This window comes from Momordica charantia (genome assembly GCF_013281855.1).
Source record: "Momordica charantia cultivar OHB3-1 chromosome 1 unlocalized genomic scaffold, Mcharantia_2.0 BLBB01000001.1, whole genome shotgun sequence".
NCBI lineage: Eukaryota > Viridiplantae > Streptophyta > Magnoliopsida > Cucurbitales > Cucurbitaceae > Momordica > Momordica charantia.
Window position 1 is genome coordinate 2806511 of NW_028275157.1, and position 11803 is coordinate 2818313.

At 38.0% G+C, this 11803-nt stretch overlaps 1 protein-coding gene across 1 annotated transcript; it reads left to right on the top strand.

The window, feature by feature from the left end:
* Positions 1 to 391: 391 nt before the first annotated feature.
* LOC111023906 (uncharacterized) lies at positions 392 to 8763 on the top strand. Its single transcript, XM_088119737.1, is given in 12 exon segments — positions 392 to 574; positions 1686 to 3102; positions 3105 to 4308; positions 4429 to 4522; positions 4607 to 4658; positions 4661 to 5329; positions 5447 to 5545; positions 5638 to 5861; positions 5932 to 6144; positions 6218 to 6310; positions 6389 to 7023; positions 8481 to 8763. Coding segments are annotated over 10 exon segments (4119 nt in total). The 5' UTR covers positions 392 to 574; positions 1686 to 1778; the 3' UTR covers positions 6536 to 7023; positions 8481 to 8763.
* The last annotated feature ends 3040 nt before the right edge of the window (positions 8764 to 11803 follow it).

An 11803-nucleotide genomic window follows, 5' to 3' on the forward strand; every position in this document is an offset into this window, starting at 1 on the left:
TTCAATTTATCGTCGGACATAATTTTTTTTTTTTAATTTTTTAAATATTACTTCTACCTACTATGTTTAAATATAGTCGGGAATACTATCTTTTTAATTTTGCCTTAAATATTAAGTCTTCCGACTATTTTTAATAATAGTGGGGAATTATAATTTTAGGCCAATGTTTTAAATATATCTGCATATATTTTCATATAATTTTTTAAATAATAATTATCCCGACTGATTTTGAAACTAGTCGAGAGATAGAAATTTACCCGACTGTTTTGAAAAATAGTCGGGTATATTAATTTTTTTTAATAATAATTTTTCCGACTTTTTTTTTCTTATAGTCGGGAAAAAGTAAAATTTCCCAACGCTTTTTAATATACCGTCGGGTACCATAGTTTAAAAAGCCCTATTTCACTGTTAAAAAAAATAACAAAAAGCCTTATTTCCCCTTCATTTGCGATAAACCCACCCCTCACCTTGCGTTCGTTCGTTGCTGCAGTAGCTGTTGTCATCGCCGCCGTTCGCCGTTGCTCCCTCCCGCCGGTCTCCCTCTCCCTTTGCCACTGACTCCTCGTCTCCGGTGGTAAGATTATTATTGTTTATTCGACCTCATCCTTCTTCTTTAAACCTCTTAATTGTTTCGTTCCTTTTGCACTTGATTGAAAATTTCCAAGTCGAAACAACATTAGAGGGGGAGATGGAGAGGGCAATGATTTAACAGGAAGGAGTATTTGGTATTTGGCTAATGGGAAAACAACATAAGAAACAACATAGTGTAACTTCATGATATCATTTGGGCAATTTGACAATTTGAAGAGGGCGGTAAGAAATTAGGGATTGCTTGTTTTGGTAGAAATTATTTGATTGACGCAATATATGTGACATATGGGGTTTCATGGACACAAATTTGGCAGTGGGGAGACAAAGGCAAGGAGGAGGACATGGGTAGAAATATGCCAAATTTCTTGATTAGAAAATCCTATCAAATTCTGTATTATATCTCTCTGCCTTAGACAATAACAATAACCAACTAGCAATACTTAATTCTGTATAATGTTAATTTTTTGTGAGTTTTGAGTTGAGGGAGTTTCTAATTGGAAATCGAGGAGTTAAGTGAATAATTGATGTGGGCATTTGCCTTTTTTAGTTAACGTTAGTTCTCGTCACCTTTTTGTTATTAAAATTAGAGGTCAAAGGGAGGTTGCTGATGAACATCATACTTGATAGTAGTTTAGTAGTTTATTTGCTTATTAGAAAGATATTCTTTAGTTTCCTTAACAGCTACTCGTTTTATTTTGTCTGCTAAGTGCGTTGGAAAACTTATTGTTGATATTTTACTTTTAGCTAGAGTTTCTGATGTGATTTTTCAATTATTTTATCTTTTAATGTATCAATTTATTTCAATTACATCCTTGATGTGAAATTTCAAGTGAATTGAAAAATAAGATGGTTGTTCTCAAGTTTACCTTTGATGTGTCAAAAAAAAAAGAAAAAAGTAAAACATGAATCTCCCAAACTTTTAAAACTTACTTAACTACCAAAAACTTATCTCCCTTCTTCTATCAATCAAACTCTCACCTCCCATTTCTCTGTTTTACTCTCTCGATCTCTCAAAATCACTGCCCTTCACAAGTATTTCGAACTTAATCGCAAGTGTTTCGAACTTAATCACAGGTGTTTCGAATTTAACGCAGGTTTCGAACTTATCTCCCTCCTTCAATCAATCAAACTCTTTTACAAGTGTTTCGAACTTAATTGCAAGTCATTTTGAAAGGTTTAGTTGGAAAATGAATAGAGATTGGATTAAGCTAAGAGATAGGTTTTCAAGAGACTATGTAAAAGGAGCTTCACAATTTATGGAAGTGGCCAAACGTCATGCTAATGAGTTGGGAAAGATGAGATGTCCATGCAAAAAATGTCAGAATGTAATGTGGCATCTATTGGACGTAGTGGAACAACACTTATTCACGAATGGGATATCTCCTAACTACAGTTCGTGGGTACATCACGGAGAACCACCTAACTATGACCAATATGTAACAGGCACTCATCCGTCCCAAGAGAACATAAATAGAGAGTGTAATGTTACCAGAGAACAAGATGAGATGTCTGAGTTTCTAAATGATTTGAGAGGTCCGATGGTAGAAGATGATGAAGATGAAGAAGACTTTGCCTCTGGGATGCTGACACAAGGTTTTGAAAGGGACAATTCGAACGAGTTTGAGGACTTGATGAAGGAAGCAACTAAAGAATTGTACCTTGGTTGTACAAAAATAAACTCGTTAAATTTTTTGATTAAGTTGATGCACATCAAGGTGCTAAATAAGTGGAGTAATAAATCATTTGATATGTTACTCGAATTATTGAAGGTAGCATTTCCAGACAGTACGAACATATCTAGTTCATTCTATGAAGTGAAAAGGAAACTGCGTGTGTTAGGATTAGGATACGAGTCCATCCACGCTTGCAAGTACGATTGTGTATTGTTTTGGAAAGAATTTGCAAACTTCGAAGTGTGTCCAAAATGTGGTGAGTCACGGTACAAAGATACCGGTGATAGTAGTAAAAAGATCCCTCATAAGATATTGCGCCATTTCCCATTGATACCCAGGTTGAAGCGATTGTACTCATCGAAACATACAACATTTGAAATGAGATGGCATAAGGAAAAGCGGGTTGATACAGAGGGTGTGCTACGACATCCAGATGATGCTACTGGGTGGAAGCATTTGGATACTGAATTCCCTCATTTTGCATCAGATCCTAGAAACGTTCGACTGGCTCTAGCTTCTGATGGATTCAACCCATCAAGTAACATGAACCATTCGTATAGTATGTGGTCGGTTATACTTGTACCGTATAATTTGCCACCCTGGAAATGCATGAAAGAACCATATTATTTTATGTCCTTGCTCATACCTGGACCTAAGTCGCCTGGAAAAGATATTGATGTATATTTGCAACCGTTGATTGAGGAGTTGAAGGAGTTATGGACCAATGGTGTACGCACGTATGATTGTTTCAGTGGAGAATATTTTAAAATGCATGCAGCTTTGCTATGGACCATTAATGACTTCCCTGCATATGGCGATTTGTCTGGATGGAGTACCAAAGCTATCAAGCATGTCCTATTTGTAAAGAAGATACATCATCGTTTAGAATACGTGGTAAAATATCACTCATGGGTCATCGTCGTCATCTTCCAGAAATGCATAGTTGGCATAGGAGTAAATGTCATGATGGAAAGATTGAACGTAGGCTTCCTCCAGCCATAATGGATGGAGATGAGATTCTTCATGAAGTGACCTATTTGAAATTTCCCCCATTTGGTAAGCATCCATCAAATGCTAAAAAGAAGCGAAAGCGTGATTCTAATTGGACAAAAAGGAGTATATTTTTTGAACTTCCTTATTGGTCGAAACTCTTGTTAAGGCATAAGCTTGATGTGATGCACATTGAGAAAAATGTGTGTGATAGCTTAGTTAGCACTTTGTTGAGTATTGAAGGTAAATCTAAGGATACATCAAACGCTCGTTTGGATTTACAAGATTTAAAAATACGCAAAAAGTTACACTTACAGAAACAAGGTAATAAGTATCTGAAACCTCAAGCTACGTACACTCTTACAAGAAGGGATTGGATAGAATTTTGTAAGTTCCTTAAATCTATCAAATTTCCTGATGGATTTGTTTCAAATATATCTCGATGTGTTAGCGTTGAAGATGGAAGAATATGGGGATTGAAAACTCATGATTGTCATGTGTTACTCCAACGAATTCTTCCTATCGGTATTCGAGCATACGTACAAAAAGATGTGAGTACATCTATTGTTGAACTATGTAAATTCTTTCGTGATTTATGCGCGAAGATAATATCCACAAGTGATTTAGATCGTTTAGAAGCTGATATAGTACTCATACTTTGTAAGTTGGAGAAGATATTTCCCCCAGCATTTTTTGACGTCATGATACACCTTGCCGTTCATTTACCTTACGAAGCAAAAGTAGTTGGTCCTGTTAGTTACAGTTGGATGTATCCTATCGAGAGAAGCTTGTGGACTTTGAAACAATACGTTACAAACAAGGCTCGTCCAGAGGGTTCAATAGCAGAAGCCTTTGTCATGAATGAAGCGTTGACTTCCTGTTCATTGTATCTAACAGGCATTGAGACTAGACTTAATAGGGACGAACGGAACGATGATATATTAACTGATAATGAGATTTGTGGGAAGTTTGACATATTTAGACAGAGCGCACGACCATTAGGGTGCCCGACATTGCGTAGACTATCTGATGATGAGAAAAGAATAGTTCACTGGTATGTACTGAACAATTGCGCAGAAATAGAATCTTATCGCAAGTACATTTCCATTGCATTTATTAATGAAGCATGCATACTCCATAATCTATTGAATTTATGTTTTGCTTCTAACAAAAGGCAATATTTGAGCATGCTTCGACCTTGGGCAGTAAGCACGGCAGACTTATATAGAAATCACCAATTACAGTTTCCCGATTGGTTTAAATCTCAAGTAAGTGTGCTTTTTTAGCGTCCCAAAGTTCATACTACATTATGTGTAAACAATAATGGCCAAAAATGTTTATTACATGAGCAGGTTTTAGAACTACGAAAAGATGGAAATATATCTGATGATCACTACTCTTTAGCTCACGCAGTTATAGTGGTTGCATTGTGAATCGTACACGTTTTCACAATACAGAGCGGGATACGCGTCGAGTAACACAAAATAGTGGAGCCATGGTGTCAGGAGATACTGAAGGAGATGATAAGAATTTCTATGGTGTCTTGAGCGAGGTTTTATACTTGGACTACTGTATTAGAAGACGTGTCATGACATTTAAATGTAACTGGTTCGACACGGATGTGAAAAAAAAACGATCAGTAGTAGATTTAGGATTTGGAACGATCGATACGTCTCACTACTGGTATGTGGATGACCCATTTATCCTTGCTAGTCAGGCCCAACAGGTTTTCTACGTGGACGATCCTAAATTGGGAAAAAATTGGAAGGTAGTGCAGATAGTTCAAAATAAACGTTTGTGGGACGTCCCAGAACTAGATGATGTGGATAATGATGAAGTTAATCTGTTAGAGATAGAAGGTGGTATTACCATCGATCAAACTATTGCAGATAGTTCTTACTATAGAGATGACGTTACTCCAACTGTTGTTGATCTACAAATCATTGAAGAAAGAGTTAACACGGGTCCACCATTGAACATAGACGATAGTTTTATAAATGACGAAGAGCAGAATGTTGAAGTATCTCATTCTAAAAGTTCAGAGACTTTAGAATCAAATGAATTTGAAAGTGATTAAGTATGTAATTTTACTGCATACCTACTTTTGCAATGTGTTCATGTTGATAATGTTTGTAATTAAAGTTTCATTATTTATTGTATTATTTGACAATGTTTTGAATAATTTTTTTTAGGTATGGCTCGAAACACACAAGGGGAGGCCGAAGATATATTCAAGCAAGGGCAACGGGAGGAAGTTTGGGAGACGACTCCCAAGACATCCCTTCCAGTTAGTATAGTTAAAAGTTGTTTTTTTTTGTTAAGATTTCAATAATACTTGATAAAATGTGTAATGATTTAAGGTAGTGCTACTCAGTCTCATAAGGGACGGGGAGTAACTCGGTGTGTACAATTGACAAGGAGGTGGGAAAAGATGGGCCTGTCTCTATTGTAATGGACGAGTTCTCACAGAAGCCAATATGCAAGAATGCCACACGCATGTCAAATGCCATAAGATCCATTGTTCGAGAGAATTTCGACCCAGCACTGTACTCCCGTTGGTTGGACGTACCGATGGAAGTTAGGGATGCAGCAAAACAACGCATAGTGGTAAGTTATTTATTTTCATATATTTAAATACAATGACATGAAATTACATCCCACTCATTTATTGCTGCAGAATTTGTTCAAGGTGAACATGTCACAGGCGATAATAAGGAAGTATGTACACACAGCACTACGAACAACATTTAAGGAGTTTAGGGCAGAATTGCATGCCCACTACAAAGAAAATGGACCTCCCAATGTAGCTCGGGAGAAACCTCATGCTAGAATCACGAAGTTGCAGGATTGGCACAAGTTGTGCGACAGATGGGAGACTCCAGATTGGAAGGTGTGTAAATCTATCTCCTACCTTACACCATTGTGAGATACGATGCTAATCTCATGTTGCTAACTTCAATAAGGAAAAATCAGGAAAAGCCAAGAGAAGTAGAGCGAAGTTACCATACAACCATCGGGCTGGGTCAAAATCTTTCGGTCGCCTGCAACACGAATTGGTTTGTATATATAGTTCATAATTACACGTACCATTATGCACTGTGTAAATTGAAATGTGCAATTAATGTCAAATGCAGAAAGAACGGAGGGGTGTCGAGATCGGCCCCATAGAAATGTTTAAAGAGACCAGGCATCCAGACAAAGGGTGGGTCTCTGGAGGGGAATCGACATATGTAAGGGTTAAGTCGTCGTATTCGTTATGGGAGTACATGATATTAAAATAGTATGTTACATGTAACTCACCTTTCGTTTACACGACGCATTGATGGCCATGAAGAACGCACCTGTATCCGAAGGTGCAGACCCACCCACAGACAAAGATTGTTGTCTCGCGGTTTTTGGTTCTCAATCTGGATTCGTTGCGAATATGGGGTTATGCCCACCGCCATTAGCACGCGGTGGACGAAGCTCGTCGCAACTGGAGGAATTGAGGGAGACTAGCGACCAGTTGAGGCAAACAAACGAAGAGCTGAAAGAGACAAACGAAGAGCTGAAAGAGACAAAAGAGGATCTGAGGCAAACAAAAGAAGAGTTGAGAGAGACGAGAGATCGACAGAATGTCTCAAATGAATGATTGAGCAAGAATGAAGAAATTCTAAATAAAATGCAAAAGCATGAAGCAGAAATGCGTAACGAGTTGAACATCTTCAGTCGTGCAATGGCACAAATCATGAGTCAACAAAGCTCAGAACTCGATTCGCCGTTTGGATAGGTATGAATCACATCCTTAAGTAGTCCTTTGAACATGTATATGTAGTTTTGCTCATGGATGAAGTAATTGTGTGGCTATCCTGCAATTATGATAGCTAGGAAATAGTTTAATTTAACACTTGTTGGGTGAAGTAATTGAGATAGTTATGTTATTTATGTTGTCCGTGTGACTTTGATAATCATAGTTTTGCTCATGAAAATGAAGAGAGAGACATTGGAGGAAGAAGAGAGTCATGGGAGGAAGAAAAACCATGTAGTCAGGGGGTCGGTTGATGGAGATTTATAATTTTGAAGGGCGAATGGTTAAGAATTTGTGGGGCTTTTGATGGCAAAGTTGATCGATCTACCTAACTGTTACTGTTTGATGGCAAAGTTGAAGAATGTACTGCACCAAGTGCGTAATGATTGATTGTTTTAATTGTTGATTTCCTGAGTCACACTTGTTCATTGGAAATCTTCCATTGATATTGCTCCTTTAAGTTGAACAACCTAGTTCTTCTACTTGACTGGTTGCTTGTCGCTTTCCAGTGATAGCCTAGGGGGAATTTGTATGGAAAAGTTCATGAGTTGGGAGAAAACAGTTCTCATTTCAGTTTGATTTTAAAAGAGGCGGGATGTTTTTGCCTGGATAGTGTCAACAGCATGAAAATCCTAGCTTGTAGAGGAGTGTTGGTAATTAATGGTTTGGTGCGTGATGGTTGGTTGGGGAACTTAGCTGGCTAGATATGAATGCACTGCAACTCTGTTTTCTATTTCAATTTATATCTAGTTTGGATTTTCTCGAACTGGGTTTAGTCAAAATGTTGGATCTTTTGATCTATAGATTTGCCTGGCCTGTGTTTTGAACTAAAACATTATCTTTATTGTGAGTTGGTGAGTTTAGGATGGATACTTATTTTGATCAGTAATGGATTCGTTCTTTACTTTGATTTGTTTCTTTATGGAACTTGCAATGTGATGGAGTTTGCTTTGATTGAATTTATGCTTCATTTGTCTTGTAAATGATAATGGTAGTATTGAATAGATCGAGTTTAGTTTTAAGGAATTGCACAACTCCAACATTTTATAGAAAAGGAGTCTTTGCATACAGGTTGATTGAATTGCACAACATAGGGTTGCTAAAATAGGAATTGCACAACTCCAACATTTTCATTGAATTGAGTTTAGTTATGTTGTTTTTAGATTCAAGACTCCATTTCTTTACTTAAGTAGTCCTTTGATTGAATTTATGCTTCGTTTGTCTAGTAGATCGATCAAGATGTTGGAGTTGTTGAGAAATGTTTTGACTTCTCATTGTTTGTTTCCTATTATGAAGAGAGAGGAATTTTTTGTGTTTGAGATCTCTTTAAGATTCTTTGTATTGTATTAAAGACTTGTGATAGAATCAAATTTTACTTTTCATTCTTTACCTAGTTCGAATTACTAAACATTCATAATGGTTTTGTTTTGTTTTTTCAGGTACTTTTGGGAATTACTATTCTGCAAGGCTTCACGTGTTAGAAGATTAGATAGGTGAAACTTTTTTGGATAGGTGCAACTTTTGTAGACGGGTGCAACTTTTGTAGAGATGAAGTTTTTGTGCAACTTTTGTTGTGATGTAATATTTTATTATTACATCCTCAACGATTGTAACGTACATAAATTAGGGATACAAATTTTGTAACATACATCCTCAACTCTCTTAATTTGTAAGAAGATTATTTTATTTCATATAAAATCATATTAATTGATATTTTGATAATGTGAATTTAAATATCATAAATTAGGTTTCTAAAATAGGGATACAATTCAAATTAGGATTGAAAAAAAAAACTCTCGACATTTTTCAAAAAATGTGGGGAAAAAGTCAACTTTTCCCGACGTTTTGTACTCCGTCAGGAAAAGTTGACTTTTCCTAACGTTTTGTACCCCTTCGGGAAAAATCAACTTTTCCCGACTTTTTGTACTTCGTCAGGAAAAGTCATTTTTTCCCGATTATCGTATTTCGTCGGAAAAGGTCAATTTTTCCTACGTTTTGTCATAAGCGTCGGGAGTTACCTCTCCCGACGCGCCTCTCTCGACTCTTTTGCCGACGCAAAAAATTCGTCGGGAATAAATTTTCCCGACGTTTTGAAGATTTTTCCCGACGTTTTAAAGCTTCGGGAAAAAACTTATTTCTTGTAGTGCTACTACTGCCTTCGTCCTCGGAGAATCTAAAATTTTCTATCTCCTCCAGCTCAGCGTCTAACCCAGTTACTAAATCCTCACTAGAACTAGCTCTTTTATGGGACGAGGTGTTAGGGTTGCGACCTGATTCACCAGACGAACTACTATTGGAAGAGCTACACATGGCGATAAAATGAAAGCGAAGAGAAGTTTCGAGGGAAAGAAACAAACGTAGAGTGGGGTCAGACTCAAGATTTCCCATAAAAAAGGAAGCGTAAAAAGGTGGGCGAGAATCCGGCAAACTATTTATAGTGATGCCAAATTCATCTCGACCGTACACGTGTCTCTAAAGCGACAGTTCAAGATCGCATGGCATATCAAGCGTTAGAGCACTTGATTGCTCTAACAACTGTAATTATGACTCTCCATATTCTCAAACGACTATAAAATTTCACCGTGTTATCGGAAGTCGCCACTTAGGCAGATTTTCATGACCAATTGAAACTTCTCTGCCAGGTTAGTCTCGAACCTGACAAATAGGGGATCAATGTTTGGGGATGAAAATCGTAATGCCATGTTGAAGACATAGATTGGCACACCTGAAACCATCTTTACCCAAGTCCACCTCGAACTTGTCCGAGATGGAGTACGTAAGCAAATGCGGATTAAGACAACTGTCCTAATGTCCGACCTGCTATAAAATTCGACTAGCCATTTGGAACATGTCTGACTAGACGTCTGACACGAGTAAGCACCTTTCAGAAGGGCTGTCGGATCCCCAACCTATAAATAGAGGGCACCATTCCCAATCACAGGTATCGAATTTTATCTCGGACTTGATATTTAGTTCGAGCTACGTACTGACTTGAGTGTCAGAGAGTTTACTCTTTTGTGCAAGTCATTCCTTGTAACGCCTCGGGACTTCCCACACACTCCTAGGTCACGTTAACTACCTACCTATCTAAACTTAACCCCAAACACGAGATGACAACTCCCTGTGAAATAATTATATAAAATAAAGTTTCACCTCTCATCAATTTAACAATGAATCAACTCTATAGAATATCAATCAAACATCATCCGTGGACAACCTCATGAGGCAACTTTATTATTCCAACTAGGTAAACTCAAAGAATGGAGGAAAACTAAAATAAACACCTATCCCGAAATAAAGTAAACAACGAGTGGGAACCTCCCAGTTATTCAATAAGAACAAATAGTTTATTGAACAAAACATAAGGTCTTAACCATCTAAACTTAAGCTGAGCAAAAGTAACTACGCAGCCTATGGTCCTCGCTCGTCATGTCTCCTCCGTCTCATCACCATGGTCGCCAACGAATCCTTCACCTGAAACAATAATTGTAGGGGGGGGGTGAGTATATAAAATATACTCCGTAAGTAGCCCTCACCAACAACACACAAACATCATGCTCAACAAAGTCATGAAACATTCATAGTCATGCACTTCATCACATTATGCAATCACACATAGACACACTCTATAAGATTCGGCGACAACCACAACCATGAACAAATTAGTTACAACCTCGAGTCTCCCTAACATCTCAAGCACCTCTACGCTTATCACAGCTATCCTAGCCTTCCACAGCTAACTCCTTCGAGTAGAGTCGGCCCCTGACCATTTTTACCCAGAGCCCCGACACTACTGCATCGGCCCTCAACCATTTTTACCCAAGGCCTCGATGACTTCACCATCTATCGGCCCTTGACCATTTTACCCAAGACCCCAATAGTTTTCCTTCCAAGAAGACTCCTCGCATCGACCCTCGACCATTTCTACCCGAGGCTTCGATACTCAATTAGTGACGTATCAGCCCCCGACCATTTATACCCGAGGCCCTGACACTCACCCATTCACTTTCCCCAAGAATCCAACGTTCCTTATCATAACCAACTCCACATCAACCCCTAGCCTGCGAACAGGGTCCGGAAATATGCTTCTATTACACCCACATCTCATAAGAAAATAGTATGACTCAGACCAGCACGCTCGCAACATAAAGAAACGTTTATATATGCTCAACCAGCACGCTCACATCATAAATGAACATTTATATAACTATACAAGCACGCCCACATCATAAGAAAGCATAATCACAATAATTCTATTTTAACGTGCATCCTTTGTAAACATACATCATCCCACAATAATTTTCAGCAGTTTAGCAAGGCAAAATTCCACCATTATCACCGACGAATATTCAACACTACACCAAGTATACAGATTAACACAAACGAGAGTTACCTAGCACAATAGCGTATCAAAATCAATATTAAACATCACGAAACAGCACATTAGAGACCAACTAGCACACATTAACGCACGCACGTGCCCCTTGTCTACTTACTCACAACCGCGCCCCTAAGTTTTGCGTCGATCTCACACCTAGGCACTAAAACAGAAAAAAACAGCAAGTTACATATACGATTCAGCCTTCGAAAACAATTCTAGGAGGGTTCAAATGACTCATTACAACAAAATCGACTTCGTAAAGGTGTGGGTAACTTAATTCTAGCTTCAAACAAGGATGAGTATCATGAATCGAGCTCCGATTTGGTATGGGTCAAAGCCAAAATGTGCCGGAATACTACTGCTCGCATTGGGATCACAAAA